The sequence below is a fragment of the Mustela nivalis genome (genome assembly GCF_964662115.1).
Source record: "Mustela nivalis genome assembly, chromosome: 5".
NCBI classification, from domain to species: domain Eukaryota; kingdom Metazoa; phylum Chordata; class Mammalia; order Carnivora; family Mustelidae; genus Mustela; species Mustela nivalis.
This window is the reverse complement of record NC_139024.1, coordinates 115,508,944-115,528,852: the sequence shown is the minus strand read 5'-3', so window position 1 is coordinate 115,528,852 and position 19,909 is coordinate 115,508,944. Positions and strand designations below refer to the sequence as shown.

The 19,909-nt window shown below is 40.3% G+C and overlaps 1 protein-coding gene across 9 annotated transcripts in view; it reads left to right on the top strand.

Annotated features, from left to right (window-relative positions):
* Nucleotides 1-19,909, top strand: part of MAPK14 (mitogen-activated protein kinase 14) — a 182,775-nt gene that overhangs the window by 159,180 nt on the left and 3,686 nt on the right. For 5 of the 9 annotated variants that reach the window (XM_082732416.1, XM_082732411.1, XM_082732413.1 and 2 more), the window contains 3 exons: nt 14,009-14,088; nt 16,485-16,563; nt 19,718-19,891. In XM_082732416.1, coding sequence (XP_082588542.1) covers nt 14,009-14,088; nt 16,485-16,563; nt 19,718-19,891 — 333 coding nt within the window. Of the gene's footprint in view, nt 1-9,727; nt 9,808-14,008; nt 14,089-16,484; nt 16,564-19,717; nt 19,892-19,909 lie in introns of all 9 variants that reach the window. The other 4 variants (XM_082732415.1, XM_082732408.1, XM_082732414.1 and 1 more) reach the window with 1 other exon arrangement.

The window sequence follows — 19,909 nt, the reverse complement described above, 5'->3', positions numbered from 1 at the left end:
GGGGAAGGTAGGGAGAAATGAAACAAGATGGGACCAGGGAGGGAGATAAACCATAAGAGACTCTTAATCTCAGGAAACAAACCGAGGGTTGCTGGGGGGAAGGGGGCGGGAGGAAGGGATAGAGTGGCTGGGTGATGGGCATTGGGGAGGGTATGTACCATGGTGAGTGCTGTGAATTGTGTAAGACTGATGGTTCACAGGCCTATACCCCTGAAGCAAATAATACATTATATGTTAATAAAAAAAGAAGAAAAGAAAACCTATCATTTAGATTTTTTACCATGAGCTTTTTTTTTTTAATGCATGCAAATTCTTTTCAAAATTCTTATATTAGTAATACACCATTTCTTTTCTGCTTGGCTCTTTTTGAAACAGATATTCTCCTGGATCATAAAAATCAAACTCAAAGGATTTGTATTTGTAATATACATAACCCCTGTCTTGTCAGTTGCCATCTGTTGGGATGTAGCTTTGGGCCTGACAAGGAAAGAGGAAAGTGCTATTATTTTTTTTTTCCTCGCCTAAAGTGTGCAATTGCTTATAGACTAGCAGAGTGGTTCTCAACTCCTGTTTTTCATCAGAATACTTTAGAGAGCTTTTAGAAACTCCAAATGCCTGGGCACTGCCCCAGAGACTCAGCTTCATTTGGTGTGTGGGCCAAAGCACAGGCTTTGACATATTTTTTTAAGTCCCAGTTGATTCTGGAAGGTAGCAGGTACCAGAGTTTAACCCCACTGACCTTGACTTTCAAGCTTTTAGGCTGATCATAAAAAATTATTTAGTTAGGCAGTCTTTCTTCTTCTTCTTCTTTTTTTTTTTTTTAAAGATACCAATGAGATCAGAAAGTTAAGAATTTAGACTTATCTACTTGGGAGCCTAGAAGGATGTTAGAAAACCTCTAATTGAACCCCTTGTTTTTTATAGATGTGAGGAAGTCAAGACCCAGAGAAGATAGATCCCAAACTGTTATTTATAACTCAGGTCACAGTTTCTTTCCATTATTTTATTTGTTACCCTCTTCCCCTGATTTCCAGAACTTCTCTTCTTAAAACCTCCGGAGAGTGTGCTGGCCCCGCCATGCTGCTTTTGCCCACAAAAGCATGCAGCTACTGCTTGTTTATGATTTTTATGTGCAACTGAATGCCGAGGGAACCTCTAGAGCATGCTCTTTGTTTGAGGGCAGTTTTCTCCCCGCTTTCCTCATTTATTAATGAGCTTGCATTTAGAACTAGTGTCTTTAGCTTCTAGATGAGCACTAGCTAATAGAATTTTCTGTGGTGTTGCAAATGTTTTATATTTGTGCTACACTGTGGTGGTTGGTAGCCACTAATCACATGTGGCTAGTGAGCACTTAAAATATGGCTAGTGAAACTTAGGAACTGATTAAACATATCTCTGCAGTAAAATGTATTAACATAATTTGCCATTTTAACTTTTTCTTATTGTGGTAAAATGTGGCTAACACAAAATTTACCATCTTAACCATTTTTAAATATACAGTCCACTCGCACTAATTACATTCACAAAGTTGTGCAGCCATCACCACTATCTTATTTCCAGAACGGTTCCATCCCTCCAAACTAAAACTTGGTACCCATTGAACAATAACTCCCCCATTCTTCTTTCCCACAGCCTCTGGTTTCCTCTCTTCTATTTCCTGAATTTGCTTATTCTAGATATTTCTTATAAATGGAATCACACAATATTTGTTCTTGTATTTCTTGATTATTTCCCTTAGCCATGATGTTTTCAAGGTTCATCCGTGTTGTAGCATGTTATCAGAACTTCATTCCTTTTTATGGCTGAATACTATTCCATTGTATGTGTATGCCACATTTTGTTTATGTACTCATCTGTTCATTGACACCTGGGTTCTTTCCACCTTTGGCAATTGTGATTAGTGCTGTAGTGAACATTGGCATACAGTTGTTTGAGCCTCTGCTTTCAATTCTTTGCAATATGTACCTAGGAGTGGAATTGTTGGGTTGTTTGGTAATCCTCCTGTATTTAGTTTTTTGAGGAGCCACCAAACTGTTTTCCACAGTAGTTTCACCATTTTTGCCCACCGATGATGTATGAGCAATTTCTCCATATCTTCACCATCTTCACCAACACTTTATCCCTCTTTTTCTGCCTCCCCTCCCCCTCCTTCTCCTCCTCCCTTTCTTTAAATTATAGCCATCCTCGTAGGTACAAAATGGTATCTCTTTGCGAATTTAATTTGTATTTACCTAAAGATCAGTAATGTTGAGCATCTTTTCCTGTGTTCATTGTCCATTTGTATATCTTCTGTGGAAGAATATCTGCTCAAGCCCATTACCCATCTTTTAATTGGATGGTCTTTTTATTGTTGAGTTTTTAGTTCTTTATATATTCTGGATGTTAAACCCTCATTAGATATATGATTTGCAAGTATTTTCTCCCCTTCTATGGGCTCTCTGTTCATTTTCTTGATAATGTCCTTTGATATACTAAGGTTTTGGGTTTTTTGAAGTTTCAATTTAGTTTTTCTTTTGTTGCTCATGTCCTATCTAAGAATAGATTACCAAATTCAAGGTTGTAAATATTTGCTATGTTTCCTAAGAATTGTATGATTTTCTACTAAGATAAACTAAAAATATTTTCTGCTAAGAATTATCCCCTTTATTTAGGTCTTTGATCCATTTCAAGTTAATTTTTATATATACTGTCAAGTTAGAGTTCCAACTTTATTCTTTTGCATGTGGAAATCCAGTAGTCTCAGTACCATTTGTTGAAGACTTTCTTCTCCCTTCACTGAATGGGCCTGGCACTTCTGTTATAAGCTAATTCTATTCTGTTCATCTATATATAGCTGTCCTTACAGGAGTTCCTCACTGTTGTGATTTCTGAAACTTTATATGGTAAGTTTTGAATTCAGGAATTGTGAATCCTTCAACTTTGTTCTCATTGTCAAGTGTTTTTGTTTTGGCTCTTCAGGGTCTTTTGTAATCCCATATGAATTTGAGGATGGACTTTTCTATTTCTGCAGAAAAGGCTATTGGAATTTTTAGGTCACTTTGGGTATTACTGACATCTTAACAATATTAAGTCTTCCTATCCATGAACACCAGATGTCTTCCCATTTATTAGTTCTGAATTTCTTTCAGTAATGTTTTATAATTTTCATTGGACAAATCTTTCACCTTCATGGTTAATTTATTCCTAGATATTATTTTATTCTTCTAGAATAAAATATTGTAAATGAAATTGCTTTCTTTTTTCTTTTTGTTTTTCAATTTGTTGTTTTTTTTTTTTAAGATTTTATTTATTTGAGAGAAAGAGAAAGTAGGCAGAAGTGGGTGGAGGGGGTAGAGGGAGAGGGAGAAACAGACTTCCCGCTGAGCAGGGAGCCTGATGCCGAGCTCCATCCAGGACTCTGTGATCATGACCCGAGCTGAAGGCAGGTGCTTAACTAACTGAACCACTGAGGCTCCCTTGAAATTGTTTTCTTAATTTTCTTTTCAGGATGTTTATCGTTGGTGTATAGCAACACAACTAATTTTTGTTGATTTTGGGCACTGCATCTTTACTCAATTTGTTTACTAGCTCTAGAAGGTTTCTGGTAGATTCTTTGGTATTTTCTATACATAGGATTGTGTCCTCTGCAAATAGAGATGGTTTTCCTTCTCCCTTTCCAGTTTTTCGGGCTGGAACTTCCAGTAGAGTGTTGAATAGCACTGGTGAAGTGGGCATCCTTGTTTTCTTCTTATTTTAAAGGGAAAGCTTTCAGTCTTTCTCCACTGTCTATGATTTTAGCTGTGTATTTTTCATAAATGCTCTTTATCATGTTGAGGAGGTATCAGAGAAGCTCAGGGAAGTTCCTTTGTGTTTATAGTTTTATGAGTGTTTTAAATCTGAGCTTCAAATTTATTAGATTTTATTTAGATTACATGTAAATTTAATCAATCATATGTGATTGGTATTGAATTAGATAGTGCAGTTTTAGATCTCTACTAGTCTTGTTTCTATTCTGCCTTTTTCTATTTTTGTGTGTGTGTGTGTGTGTGTGTGATTAGTGTCCTCCTTGGGAGATACTTTTAGTAGAATCTTGTTCTAGTAGGTTGTTAATAATCCTTGGCTCTAGTAGGTTGTTCTAGTAAGTTGTTATTAATCCTTGAGTTCCCGTAAAGGTATAAGAAATACAAATTTTTGTCTTAGATCTTAGAGCTCATTATATGTTATTCGGTTAGAAACTTATTTCGTTCATGACTGTGTAGAACCCTTCTTCCATCTAGCTCAAAAACAGTATTATTTATTTAAAGAACGAAGCCCTGCCTTGTAAGCCTCGTTGACTAGGTATAGCAAGTGGACACTGCTGGCAGAAGTTCATATTTAGAAGAGAGTGAGGATACAGAATCTCTGTTCAGGTTTATTGCTAACTTATTTCAGACGCCATTGTTTTGAGAAGTGTGACCAGTTAGAAAATAGTTTTACTAACACTTAATAGTCTATAGCCTAAAGGAAGAGAGAAAATGAATTTCACAGCTAGTTCTGTTACCCACCAAATACTGTTTTCTCTTCCAGAGATCACAGCATTTGCTTGCTGTGGTTTTCCTTTCTAGGTGATCACATGAATTTCCCAAATGTGTAAATGTGTAAAATGTGTTTTTTCCTTCTTTTGTTTTAATAGAAGTGGTACTCTTAAGATATTAACTAGAGGACAGTGGGAATCCACTTGTCATTAGCTGCTGCCTATGCCATATGAATTTCATTAGTGTATTAAATTTGCTCCTTGATTCTGCTTTATTCATTTCTTCTTTTGATTTTTGCAAACACTTTATGAAATACTTATAAAAAGACAAAGAATAATATAATGAACACCAGTGTTCATAGCTCCCAGATCATGAAATAAAACATGCTAATAGAGCTAAAAACTTCTGGTGTACCCCTTCCTATCACATCGACCCCTCACTTGTAGTTACTGGTTTCAAACATTATCTCATTTTTTTAAAATGACATTTGGGGGGAGGGGCACCTGGGTGGCTCAGTGGATTAAAGCCTCTGCCTTCAGCTCAGGTCATGATCCCAGGGTCCTGGGATTGAGCCCCACATCGGGCTCTGGGCTCAACAGGGAGCCTGCTTCCCTTCCTCTCTCTCTCTGCCTGCCTCTCTGCCTACTTGTGATCTCTGTCTGTCAAATAAATAAGTAAAATCTTAAAAAAAAAAAAAGACTTTTTATTTTTATTTTTTTTTTAAGTAGGCTCTACTCCCAGTATGGGGCTCAAACTCACAATCCTGAGTTCAAGAGTTGCATGCTTTACCAGCTAAGGGAGCCACTGAGGCATCCTTGTTTTCTCTTTGTTTATTTACTTATTTTAGTGGGGGAGGGCCAGAGGGAGAGAGAGAACCTCAAGCAGACCCCCCATCAAGCACAGAGCTTGACTCAGGGCTTGATCTCAAGACCCTGAGATCATGACCTGAGCTGAAGCCAAGAGTCAGTGCTCATCCAGCTGAGCCACCCAGGTGTCCCTGTTCTCTCTCATTTAAAAAAAGTAGTTTCACTTTAGACACTGAAAGCAAGTGTACTAATAAATGTTGAAGAAGAGAAATATTTCACTAGATTATTTGCCTTTTCTTGTCCCGACTTGAAAAATACAGAATTTTTTTTCCCCAGGAAAGGTTGGAATTTTCTTAAGGTACCTAGAGTAGAGTGTCTTAGGAATTTGTGTGTGACAGTGAAAGTGACCATTTTGACAACCAAGAAGAGAAGAAAGTAGGCTGAGTCTTATAGTCCATCCCGTCACCAGGAGGATCTCCCACCCTCCAAACACGGATGTTCTGGCTTTGTATGGGTCTTGTCTCATTGAAAATCGCAGCTCACACACAGTGGTCACTGCAGGGAGGTCCTGCCACTGATTCTCGTCCTCATCTTCAACTCTCCGGCCTGTGGACGCTTTCTCAGAGTTGCCTAGAACACTTAGAAGTGAAGAGAACAGTCCTCTCTCATTTTCCCTGTGATTACCCTAGTCCCCTTAGGTTGATTTCCCTAACTGTTCGTTCTCCCTTTTACTTTTATGACAGAGAGCCTAAGAAAAGGCTTTGGCCTCAGCGGTTGTTTCAGAAAGGACCAGGAGATCTGGGATTTAAATTCTAATAGTTCGATGATGACCAATAAAACACATTTTACCTAATAGTGAAAATTTCTTCTGTCTAGGGAAAAAAGGGGGTTAAACCAATTATGAAGGACGACTTGTGGAAATAACTAATTGTCATAATGTGAATTTTGCTTTGCTCTGCTGATGCAGCTTCTTGAAGCGCCTTCTGGCCTTAACTGCCTGGACCAATGCTAGTGGCCTTACAGTAGCCGGTACTATTGGAAGACTGACCTGTATTTCAGTGGATTTGCCAGCTCTTGGAGAACCTATGGTGATTTCTTCCGGGGTCTGCATGCTTTGACTTCCTTCATGCAAGTGCTTTTAGCTCCTGAGTAGATTTCTATTTTGCATTGTGTGTTTACTAATCTGAGTATTGGCTATCATGCTGAAGCAGCTGTCTTTGTCCATGGCCCTTACACACTCGTGGCCCTCTGTTTGTATACTCTCTATGATGTAAACAGTTCAGATGGCGTGTTCAAAACTGTGTTAGGCCTGATATTAAATGAAACAACTTTTCTTATCTTTTTATCTAGTTAGACTTCCATAGAGTATGGTCCTTATAGGTTTTGAGGGCAAGGCAGAGGGGTGGAGTGGAGTTAAAAAGGCACATTATAGCAGGTCTTTTCAGGCCAACCAGTGTTTATCAAACTACCCTGTGGAAGGTTCTAGAGACAAAATAGCAGCTGTCCCCCAAAACAGAATGATCATACTCAGTGGAGATTGAGTTCTAGGAGTTAGGAACTCCTAGGTAGGAACAAATGCCTACTCTCTGGTTACAGAATAAGACAGAGTGAAAAGAGAATAGAGGTAAGAGATAAGTTATTGAGAGAAGCAGAGATTAATTCGAACCTAAGATATCTAGAAAGACTTCATGGCAGAGTCCTTGTTGAGTAGGACTTTGAAAAAGAAATAAGAAAAGGCTTGGTAGGAAGGGAGAGTGGACAGTATTTCTGTTTATGACTTGGGTGTTTAAGAAGCTGGAAGCTGAGCAGTGGCTAGAATATTTGGTGTGGATTGAAGCATTGAGTGCATTAAGGAGTAATCGTCTGAGGCAGAGTCAGAAAAGAAGCTTGAAGCTAAAGCCAGGAGGGCCTTGAGGCGCTGAGGAATTGCAGCTTTGTTCTTCACACTTGTGATTGTCTCCTGCTGGCAGAAGCAAGAGAGAGACGTGGGGCCCCCAGCTCATTGCTGTAATGAGCACTGCGGGGGTAGGGGGCGTGGCCTACTCTTCATGTATGTTGAAGTGAAGTTGGGGCAATAAAAAAACTCAGCCCAGAGTCTTCGGTCATCCCTGCCAAGTAAAACTTGACTCTCATCTCAGTAGCTAGGAGTTTCCTGAATGAGGGTACCCATCTCAACAGCTTTATTTCTAGAGACTGCTTTTGATTGTCAGACTACCTGTTTGAGAGTTGAAGTAGTTTTTGGTTTCAGTAGTCAGTAGTCGGTTTTCATATATGATATGCTTTGTGATATGGGATAACTACCCACTTCATTTTGTTCTGAAGAGCATGAGGGGACTTAACACTTATGGAATCATTTTAAATGGGCAAAGGGGATCCTGTACTAAATTCAACTGTTGTATAATTTGATTATTTTAGAGCATACAGTAATCATCTGCCCTCCCTACTCTGTTTGCATTAATGCATGCTTTAGATTTTTTTTCTTGTCAGCACTTTGAACGAAGAGTCAAATTTTAAATATTGAAATTTCAAATATTGAAAAATTTTTTTCAAATACTGAAATTTTAACCTCCAGAACACAATAATTTTTGCCATTTGCAGATGATGAAATTCTCCACTATTCTTAATTTAGAAATAATTTGTGTGAGTGGACTTGTTTCTAATTTATCCTTGTTTTCTATAGAGCTCAAGTTACTTGGGTCTAGGATGGGGTTGGACAAACCTTTTCTTAAAAGAGCCAGATAGTAAATCTTTTAGGGTTTGGGGACCCTGTGATTTCTGTTGTAACTGCTCAGTTCTGCTGTGTAGGGTGAAAGCAGTGCGTGAATGAATGGGCATGGCTGTGTTCCAATAAAAGATTATTTTCAAAACAGGCAGCAGTCTGGGGTTTGCTGACTCCTGTCTAGAATTTTCTTCCATTTCAGTCAGTTTCATCTGGGGGGAAGAAAGAGAACAGGGCAAGATGCCAGTGATATTGCATAAGTAATTCCTGTAACTTAAGCAACTAGAGTTTGCGGAGGCCATTATTTTTAAGTTACACCATATTACCTTTATATGTGTAATCATAAGCAGAAGTCTTCTCTTCCATCCTCCCTTCCATCCTGCTCCACCTTCTCCTCAAGTCTTCTGAGTGCCCACCATGTAGCAGATGGCCAGCAAAGCCCTGGGGATGGATAGGTGGCCCCTGCCCTCGGGAGGTAACAGAAAGCAAACAAAGTAACTCTAGATTGTGAGAAGCACTTTGATGTTGGAAAGCATTGTGTTGTGGTAGAGAATACCGGGAAGAGGGGGCTTCCGTATTTAGAGTGTTGGGGGAGGCCTGTCTGAAGAAGTGAAGTTGAAGCTGAGACCTGAAGTTGAGAAGGACCTGAGAGGTGAAGAAGCTTGACAGGATTGCTGACGGGATTTGTGACGGGCATCAGAAGACAGCCCTCCTCCCCTCCTTTTCCTCTGAATGTCGGTATCGACATGGAGATAAACTGCTCTCATTTTCACAGGGAATATGAAAAGCTATTTTATATGACTTTTCCCCTCCCCTTTAACTTCCTTTTTAGGCAAGGCTAAAGGCAGTAAGAACAAATGCAAAGTTTTTGGCCTCTGGTTAATACATGCACATACACTGTGAGTGTGTATGGAAGAGTTGGCTACCAGAATAAAGGTCTGGACACTGTAGCCTGTTGCTCAGAGCCTGGGGGTTGTGTGAGCTTTGTCACCGCACTTGTGAGGTGGAAACCTCTGGAGTCCTGCTTCATCATGGCGCTCCCGGAACACGTGCCCGTGCGGTGGGCGAGTGGCGCCCTCTGCTGGCCGACCGTCGCTCACTGCACTTCTCTGCCCGGGGAAGCCCTGTAGAGAGATTTTTCTAGAGGGCTCGCTCAAGAGGTTAGGTTCTAGGATAGTCAAGGGTCTTGTCATATTAGGAGCTCCTTAGCTTAAGCCGTCGGGGAGTATACACAGGTGGCCCTGGCTGGCCCTCGCTCCTGTGCTCTGCTGCTTTTTTCTTGTTTGTAGCACTCTGCTTACCAGCGCTCTTCGCTTAACTAGCTACTTACTAATGCTTTGGTGGAAGGTGAGGAGGTCGGTGTGGACTGAGTGAAGCTTTTGTGTTTGGACCTGCTGTCTTCGGCAGCTAAGTACCCAGCTAAAGTCACTTCGCTTTATTGACCAGAGACGTTGACAGATCCACAAAATGAATATATATTGGATATGTGTGTGGTGCTGTTCTGAGTCTTTGTACAGGAGGAGCGTGTTCCACTTGGAGTGACCGTCCCGCAGAAGCCTTGATCTAGACGAATTCACCATTTTGGCCTGGTTTGGGGTTTTTACTTTTTGTTATTCGGATATTTTGTTTGTTTTGTTTTGTTTTGTTTGTTGTCGTTTGTTTTTTATTTTTATTTTGTCCCAACATTTTCCTTTATAGTCCACCATTAGATATTGATCAGTTGAAGCTCATTTTAAGACTCGTTGGAACCCCAGGGGCTGATCTTTTGAAGAAAATCTCCTCAGAGTCTGTGAGTTGATGCTTTGATTGTAATTATCTGCCCTGTTGGGAGCCTCTGCCACTTGCCTTCCATCAATCTGTACTGTGCCCCGGGTATGTTTGTAAGCATGTGTGCCCTTTTGTGCTGACTTCCCGGATGAGGGTGTGTGTGTGTGTGTGTGTACACGTGCACTCATCTGCCCCCATGCATGAGTGTGTTTTGTTCTCTATTGGAGTATGTACTTAGATCATGAGAGCTTGTATTGGGCAGTAGTATCCCAGTAAATGATTTGTGATTCTAACTCATTCCAAGAGATTAAAGGAAAATATGCCTCTGTTATCAAGCCCTGACATCATCTTTCTCAGAAGTTTCACATATACTTGAGTTCTTTTTAGTTTTCGGTTAGTGTGTGTTCTCAGAGCATGAACTTTACCACGTATTAGTCTAGCTTCACTATAAGAATGAAGTGTGCATTGTGTCCATGCTACTGCCCTTTTCCAGAAGTTACTGCTTTTTACTGTTTTAGAATAGACAATGCACAACATCTTGTAAAAGTTGTCTGTTCCCAGCAGGGGCACTTCTCCACCCTATCTCCAGACCAGTCCTGATACCTCACATCCATTGGAGTAGACTTGTAGTAAATCCTTCCTCCCACAGCCTGCCTTTGTCATTACAAGTTGAATAACCTGAGAAAAAGGTTTGGAGCTAATGCCTTCCTTGCTCTAAGCAGGGATCTAGAGAGAAGCCATGGGAATGTGACTCTGGCTTACTTTGGCTCCAATTTTCTGCTGTTGGTCATTTTCTGGAGCCAGAGACAAGAGAGAAATCATGAAAGCTCAGCCGTTCTCCCTTTTCCCCTCTGTCTGCTGCCAGGCAGTTGACTAAAAGGGAAAAAGAGCTGTGGAGCCAAGCTCCAGTTGTGCCTTCCTGAATTCTCCTCTCACCATTCTGACTGAAAGGGTCCCTTTGCCCAGTTGGAAGGACTCCTGGGTAGCTTGAGGCAGGCTTGAGCAGGTGAGTTTGAATGGTTCATGATCCCCCTTATAACATAAAGAACATCTCCCTTATTAGCATAAAGAATATTGTCATCTGGTATGTTTCTGGTACATTAAAAGACCATGCATTAAAAGACCACAAAGCCCAGTGTATTTATGAATTTCCACTTGGTGGGATGTAAGAGACTGTGCTGGCTCTATTATTTTGTTTCATTTATTTATTTAAGATGAAGAAGGAAAAGCACAGAAAAGCTGTGACTTGCCTGAGTCATGCACTGAGTCATTTGGCAGAGACAGCTGAGCATCTCAGATGTTCTGATAACATGATCTCTAAACTTTAATCTCATGCGATTGCACACTATTTTGAAAGTCATTGTTGGAGTTACCAGTGTGTCAACCCAAAGGAGTGTTTTCTTTTGCTTCATGAAATGCAGAAGCTGGGTAGAGTGAATCAAAGAAGATAAGGAATGCTCCTTAGAGAAGATGGTACTTTCTTGTTTTAAATGCATGTGCTGATGAGAAAGACTGGTAATACAGAAGACATGGAGGCAAGGCAGTGGGGGTGAGAGGAGATTCAGTTTATTTACCAATCGTACAAATGAGACTAAGACAGTAAATTCATTCGCTGTCTGGGAATGGCCACTAGCAGCTCCTTCTCAGTCCCCTCTCCCACACCCAACCATTGGCCCTGTAGATATGTGCTATTAGTCACAAGAAGCTCTAAGAGGAAAAGCATGGATAATGTGGTATTTACCTATTATTAATCCATCATTTATTTTTAAGAAAGAAACAACATCAGGTGCCCAACCTAATGAGATACCATTATCTTATGTGATAAAGGGCACATCATACATTTAAACAGCTCTAGAGTTGGGCATAATAAAATGGGCTGTCAGAATATAGAATGTACTCCAACAATGAATATAGGAATAAGAAAGGTTTTTTGTTTTTGTTTTTTGGGTTTTTTTTCCCTACATGGTTATGGCAAGTGGATAAAAGGGATTTAAATGGTAGACAAGATTGGTTTGGTGGTAGTAATACTGCCCAAGTACCAGTTTATCTTAAAAGCACATGGTGTGTAAATAACAAAGCCAGGTGAGTAAAATTGTTTAAGGATTTTAAAAATCAAAAGAAAAATTCATTAGTGAAGGAATGGAATAAAAGCAAGCCAATCGCTATTTTCATTACTCCTGAAAAGTAGTGATGCCATCATTCTTTTTCTTTTCAAATTTCTATTTAAATTCTAGCTAGTTAACGTACAGATGCCATCATTTATCTAGAAATCCAATCAATAAACAGCAGGACATTGTAAGAAAATGCAATAATGGATGCACTGATTGAGAACAAATTGGGATATGCTATGACAAAGGGGATAAATAGGTTGTGGCAGCTAAGGAGAGGCCTGTTTCGGTTAGTGACCCAGAACCTATAGTAATCAATGAGAGAACAACAACAACAAAAAAATCATATTAAGCAAGCAAAAGCCCTTTCACTGACTCCCATTTTTCTCTAGAAATATATTTTTCCTAGCTTCCTAATAGGAAGGGGATATAATAACCTATTTGACTAATGGAGACAAAAATAGAGAAATGCACCAGCCAAGTATTATTCCTAAGAGAGAGGAGAGAGGTGGCTGGATTCTAAGATTTTAAAATCCAACTGGTATTCTGCTATTGCTGGTTTACTTAGTGAGCCCCTTTTGTTGTATTGGCATTTAAAGTACTATTTTTTAAAGATTTTATTTATTTATTTGACAGAGAGAGATCACAGTACACAGAGAGGCAGGCAGAGAGAGAGAGAGGGAAGCAGGCTCCCAGAGAGCCTGATGCGGGACTCGATTCCAGGACCCGAGATCATGACCTGAGCCGAAGGCAGTGGCTTAACCCACTGAGCCACCCAGGCATGTGATTTGTTTCGAGGTAAATCTAAACTTTGTTGAGGGAATGTTAAAAGGGCTTCATGCCACCTTTTGAATTTGCTACCTCTGACTTTGGGCATAAGGACTGGGAAAGGCAGGTTGGAGCGCATGGTCCTAGCTCTGTCCTGCCGGCCAGCCAGCCAGCCAGGTATATTTGTAGTCCTCTGACCATGAGAGAATTTGAGGTCAAGAGAATGAGTTAACATGAAAAATTACTGAAGGAAGCCACAAAGAAGTGTGATTGCCTGACCAGGGTGCTCCTTGAAGTTGCTGCTACAACTGGAGGAGGGAATTAATAATTTAAGAAGAAAGGGAATATAGAAAGATTTTAATTGAGTTGCATTGATTTTTAAAAATCCCATCAGTGCTCCTTTAATAGGAACTTATGATAAACCAACAGTTAATATAACATTTTGGGGGAGGGGGAATTGCGTTCAAGTTGGTGGGGCAGCAAGAAGAGAGAAGTGTGGAATACTGTTTCCTTACGTGCCTGTACATACGGAAGACCTAGCAGTTTCCTCCTGGTCAGATCACTGCAGAGCGTTTTGCAGACTTCCTCTCAGCTGTTTAAGTGAAATCAGCCTGGTCACCTGTTAGAGACTTGTGGAGGAAATCACTGTGGCGTGTTATGCTACCATCAGCAGCCTGTTTTGTCTTTGCCATTAGCTTCTGACTTTGCCCCGTGTCTCCTCTTTCTTCATCACCACCGTGTGTTTGTGGCATGTTTTATAAATGTACCACTACTAATGTCCTTGAAACTTGGCATTGCTTATCAGCTCCCACAGGCACCCATGTCTTACATTTGGAGGGGTAGTGCCTTGGAGAGTTACCAGAACCCGTGCCATGAAAATGTAACCTCTTCCTTGAATGGATGTAGTGAAAATTTTGTTTTGTCTGAAGCCGAATCAAAATTTTCTGAATCAGCTCCACTTACCACCACCCCCTGCCCTAAGCAAGCAGGTTTTGGCCATCAGTACTTGAAAACAGTTCTCTGGCTGGCATCCTGGATCAAGGGGCAGTCTCTTTCCAGGGAGCCTAAAATATTTAACATTAAAGATTATGCTAAAACTAAAGGAAAGTAATTTTCCTTATCTGCATGGCCAGTTATGGGCTGCATGCCTAATAACCCTCATGCCATTCCACAGAAGCAAACTTTCACACGCAGCCTTGGGCTCAGGCCTGGGGTGGGGGGTGGGGACTGGGGAGTGGGTTTCTTTTGTTCGTTTTGGGGTGGCTTTTGTGGCCTTCTTAAGAACTTGAGTTGAAAGTTATTTTTTTGCACTGTATGTTTAACAATGCCCTTGACTAGGCATCTAAGATATTAACCAGCTTCAGCAGATTATGCGTCTGACGGGGACCCCCCCTGCTTATCTCATTAACAGGATGCCAAGCCATGAGGTGAGAACAAACAGACTGGATAGGGATATCCAATTCAGAAGGCCACATCCTCATTCTGTTGCCACTGTATAAGCAACACGGTTTTTAATATCACTGAGTGCTTGCACGTGCCGTGAGGGCTTAAGGGGATGAGCACCTCTGTGCTGTGGCAGGATGTGGACATTTGGGAGAAAATGTCATCCCATCCTCTGGATTGAGAATATAATTTATAGGCTTGTAAATAGAAAGTGATATGATTTTTATATTTGGGTTTTATGAATTTAGTGCTCAAGAGGCTATTGTGTTTTCCTAGTGAGGGTATGTTAGCATCTGATGACTGTAGGCTGGAAGGGTATTGAACTGAGGACTGCTAGGTTGCTTTCCTAGTCATCAAGTTTTTATAATGATGTCCCAAAGAGGATTCTTCCTTCAAGATAAAAAAACAAGTCTATAAAAGATCCAACACTGATAAGTACTATATTCAAAAGAAAATATGCAAATAATATGGAATAAATGCAAACAACTTACATAGGGCTATTCATCATCTTTATCAGTTCTTTCTAATTAATCTGATACTGGTTTTATTATCAGAGATGGTTGGGGCATTTCTTAACAGGGTGCCCTTAATCTTTTTGGGAGTCAGGCTGTCGTCACAGAGGCCCTTCCCAGCAGTGTTGTTTCTGCTTCAGCTATATTCAGGTAGTTTTAAAATATACCTTTATTTATCTTATTGGAGGGATGACTGTTCTCTGCATGAGACAGGTCTCTCTTACTTCTATCTTCCCTTGATCCTTTCATCTGTGTGCTCGAGGAGGAAAGGATTACAGACATGTGGATATTCAATTCCTAGAACTTTCTTTTCAAATTGGAGAGATTCTCAACCAAAGCAGCCTCCCCTTCTTGCTACACATACAAGGACTAAGAAGGTGAAGTTGTCCTAGTAGCCAGAGATTTTTCTAGGCTTTTGTGAGCGCACATGCGTGCGCACGCGTGTGCGCGCGCGCGCACACACACACACACACACACACTCTTTTACTGTTGAGCTGTATTAAAACAGGATTTTAAAGTGGTTAAGACAGATTCAGAGAAGTTCTATCTCAACTACTCAAATGGACTGATAGTGGAATTTATGTTTTGAAATAGGGAAGGTCCTAGCAACAGTTTAATACCTAATATCTGAAGTACACATTTATGAATTATATTTGTATTTATATGATTATTCTCAAGACTAGTTTTTGGTCAAGTTTTTGGGTTTGCCGTGGTAGAGCTATCAGTCCTTAAAAGTATTTGACACCTTAAGTTCCTTTGAGTAGAGTTCAGAAATTGTGAAGTTGAAACACCCTTAGAGAGTGAGAGCAAACTTCAAAAGGCAACAGGGAAAGCAACTAATGTTTGTTGAGTTCTCACTCTGCACCAAATACTGTGCTAAGGAAGTACTGGTTTGTTATCTCCAGTCCTCACTGCAGCCCCGTGAGTAAGCATTGTGAATCTCATTTTATCAAAGAGGAACTCAAGCCTTAACGAGAATAAGTAACTTGCCCAAAGTGATCAAGTCAAGATTCAAACTCAAGCCTGTTCCACCATAGGGACCAAACTTGTAACAACTATTCTGGTAATATAAATGTTGTTTGTATCAAATTTTAGTTTGAAGCTTTTTCATGAGCCTTGTCTTATTTGAATATCATGATAACTGTATGATACAGGCAAGCCAAATACTAATATCTAATATTAATATTTTGCAGTTGAGGTCACTTATAAGTCAGTTGAGACTTGCGTAAGGCATACCTCCTAAGTGGTAAGGGAAAGATTTCTGCATAGGTCATGTAACTTAAAAATCCATTATTTTTTGTTGCTCTTACTAAGTTGCTTTAGTATTTTTAAAATGTGTTCAAGACTTTTAGGATAATATACTAGGCTTATGTGTACTTTCTTATTACCAAGATTACTTTGTTAGGGTTTAGCACTGATACCCTTTTTACAAACTGAAAGTACCTACTGAGACCAGTGCCGTCAGAACTGCTGGTCCTAGACTCTCTTTAGGAGTCCCAATCCCTAGCTTTCTAGGAAGGCTGTCTCAGAAAGGGGAACTTCTTAGATATCTTGGCCTCATTTTTTTTTTTTTTTAAACTTCTGATCCCTGGATCAGAAAGCTAATAAAAGGGAACTTAATTGCTTATCATTCTCATTCACTTAAAATGTAACCGTGAGAGATGTCCAGAATAAACAGAAGTGTTGATCATACATAAGGTAGTTAGAATGGCAATAAGAGAGAAATCTTTTCATTGAATATCAAAGACAGTCATAAACATTGAAGCTAGTAGACCTTGTCAGTGAATGCTTGTTCCCTGACAGGACCGAGACTCTGGGAGCATTAACATGATTAAACAAAGCCATTTGAAAATGTTTTATATTTGCAGGCAAGAAACTACATTCAGTCTTTGACCCAGATGCCGAAAATGAACTTTGCAAATGTATTTATTGGTGCCAATCCCTTGGGTAAGTTGATCATATCCTCATTGCATGAATATTGAATTGTTAATGACATGAACTGGGGATTTAAAGAAGAGTTTTTCCTTTTGATTAAAGGTGCTGGAAGGTGGTAAGTAATGCCATTTGTTATCTGTGTTTGTGTTGTTGGGTTTTTTATTCACGTGATATGCTTATATATTTATATGGTCCTAGAATTTGATAGAGGAAATGAGATTTTATGGTGAAGACAGGAGAGCAAATGGTGGGGATGTTGAGAGGGGCACAGGAGGAAGGAGGTACAGAGGAAAGCCGTGACTTCACAACTGCTGGTGTTTTGTGGTGTCCCAAGCCAAGGGCAGAAACAACCGAAGAACAGATGGGTGTTTAGAGGACCTGCCCCCAGGAGTTCCCTGCAGTGCACCCTGAGCTGCCTGTAGCTTCCCAGTCCCACAGATCCTGCCATCTTCATGCATTTTTCATTTCTCCTCGTCTTCTGCCCTTCCCACAGGGAGTTAACCATTCTGTGTTCTTCGTGGAGTGAATTTGCCACCGCAGACTTTAAGGAATGGCTCCATATTCCTTCCTGCCACCATCATTTCTGGAATCCTCAGCAGAGGGATGGGACAGTAGTGGCTGCTTTAGCCTTGGCTAAAAAGGGAATTGATTTATTCCTTAAAGTTGGGGTCTAACATGTGCTTTGGTTGGCCCCTAGAAGTGGCATTGCCAAGACCCTACTTCCCAGATTCAAGGATTGTGCAGTAGACCATGCCATTTAACAGCAGACATGGAAAAATCAGACCAGGCCTATGAGACAGGGAGGGGAGCCATGGTATGATAATGGTCTAATCAACCTTCTCGCTTCCCTGAAGATTGTGTTATACTGGTATGTGCTCCACTCTCTCAGTGGGTCATCCCTCTGCTGGGTCCCAAAAACTAATAACAAAGGTTTAGTTTTCTCCTTTGAGAGTGGATAGTCACGATGCCCTCTTCAGAAGTTGTAGTGAGAGCTCAGTAGTTTTCCCTTTTTAAATACCTCATTCACAGTGACCGTTAACGATTTCAGTGTTACTGTGGTAATTCTTAAAATGGCAGAGATGCTCACCTTCTTTGAGATGGTGGGCAGTCCTGGGTGAGTCTGTGTCAGCCTTGGAGATTGTAAGTAGGCCAGATCTCAGTTGGGCCACTCTCACATCCAAAAATGAGTCCACAGACTCATCTGGGGTATATACAGAATTTTAGGCAGTTGGTTTAGGTCTGCATCTGCCCTGGTATGATCCCACTGGCTCTGTAGGATTTATTTGAACTGTATTACCTAGTTCAAGGATCTGTGACAAGCTCTATTTGAGTTGTAAATACTCTAGCATGTTGGGAAATTATGCTGCATGCTGGTAGCTTTCTTGTCTGTCATTCTGTTCCGAATGTATTTTCATCGTACCAGTTCATGTTTCAGACCTGGCAGTGCTCACTGTTTGACTTCCTGTTAGCCAACTCCAAGAGATTTGTTAACTCATTTTTGGGGGGTGGGGGTACGGGGGGGGCATGTATGTGTCTCAGTAGCTTATTTAGGTCACATCCATCCTTCTCTGGACTCATGACATTTAAACATTCAAAAGAACTGGATACCACTTAGCAATACAGACTGCCAATGAGTTGAATGGAGGCTTTGGGCCATCTGGTGCTCAGCACTGCAGTTCTCAGAATTTAAACATGCCTAATAGCTCACTGCCAAACAGTGACATCATACAAAGAGTTTCTTCTTGCAGACAGAACATGGTGTTACTGACCACGAACTTGTGCCCAGCATATTAACTGAGCAGGAACACATCAACGATGTAAACAACGACAGCTGTATTTTGTCAGTCACTGACTTCATGTTTGACTATTATTCTCAAAACATGAATTAAAACTTGAATTGTCCTTTGTATATGTGCTGTCGAAGTGAGCACTTGAATTGCCTTTTGATATAGTGTGTGTCTTTCTAGCTGTCAAGATCTTAGAAGAATCTTTTCCTTACCCCGACCTTATTCCTCACCAAGGTATTGGTTATTGCACACAGTACTTTTCACCCTAGGAAGCCCAATTAGATGCAGTGTGTGGCCCTTAATTGGATCCTGGCTTGAAGAAGCCAGGGATAAAAGACAACTTTGGGATAATTGGAGAAATTTTAACATAAACTGGATTTTAGATGATATTTGAGAATTATTTAGTTGTCAGATAAAATGGTTTGTGATTATATAGAAAGATGTCTTTATGCTGAAATACTTAGGGGTAAAGCATCATGTCTATCATTTTATTTTAAAATGAACCAGCAAAAAAACTAGAGTTAAATGGATAAATAGATAGGGAAATAAATAATGTTAATTGTTGGATATGGGTAGTGGGCCTATGACTGTTCACTGTACTGTTCTGTATATTGAAGTTTTTCATAGAGAAAATTTTTTATTTTCTTTATCCAAATACCATGCCTTGCCCACACACCCATGTAAAACCCTCAATTTGTTCATTGTTGGGAGATCTGTTTGCTGAATATTCATTGCCTTATGTTAGTAAATAAAAAGCCCAGGGAGACAAAAAAGTAAAAAAAATTACAAAGCCACCCTGCTTACCTTTTCTCGATTACTTTGGTTATAGGCTTTCTTTCTTTTTTCCCTTTTTTTTTTTTTTTAAGATTTTTATCCATTTATTTGAGAGAGAGAGAGTAAGGGGGAAGGGCAGGGAGGGAGAGGGAGAAGCAGACTCCCCGCTGAGCAGAGAGCCTGACGCCAACACCCACTCTCCCAGGACCCAGATCATGACCCAAGCCCAAGGCAGATGCCCAACTGACTGAGCCACCCAGGCGCCTGTAGGCTTTCCTTTTGACACAGTTTGACTACGTGGTAACGCTTTGACATTGATGTTCCACAAAAGCTTGTTCAAACAGTCTCAGGTATTTTTAAAAATTCCTCTTTAGTAATGTATTCTTAATACAAAACACATCCACACACACACACACACACACACACACACACACACATATAAAGAAGAAAAGGAGTAATGTTTCTTAGAGCAGACACATGGGGGGAGAATGCATGTATTCTCTTTGTTCAGTATGAAGATTCAAGACCGTGTTTGCTTAATAAGGCCTAATTTTTTGCTAATTGTTAAAAACTCTTTTTTCCCTTCCAATCCGTGGGACTGAAAGCTGTCGACTTGCTGGAGAAGATGCTTGTATTGGACTCAGACAAGAGAATTACGGCAGCCCAAGCCCTTGCACACGCCTACTTTGCTCAGTACCATGATCCTGATGATGAACCAGTAGCTGACCCTTATGATCAGTCCTTTGAAAGCAGGGACCTCCTTATAGATGAATGGAAAAGTAAGTTATGAGAGCAGG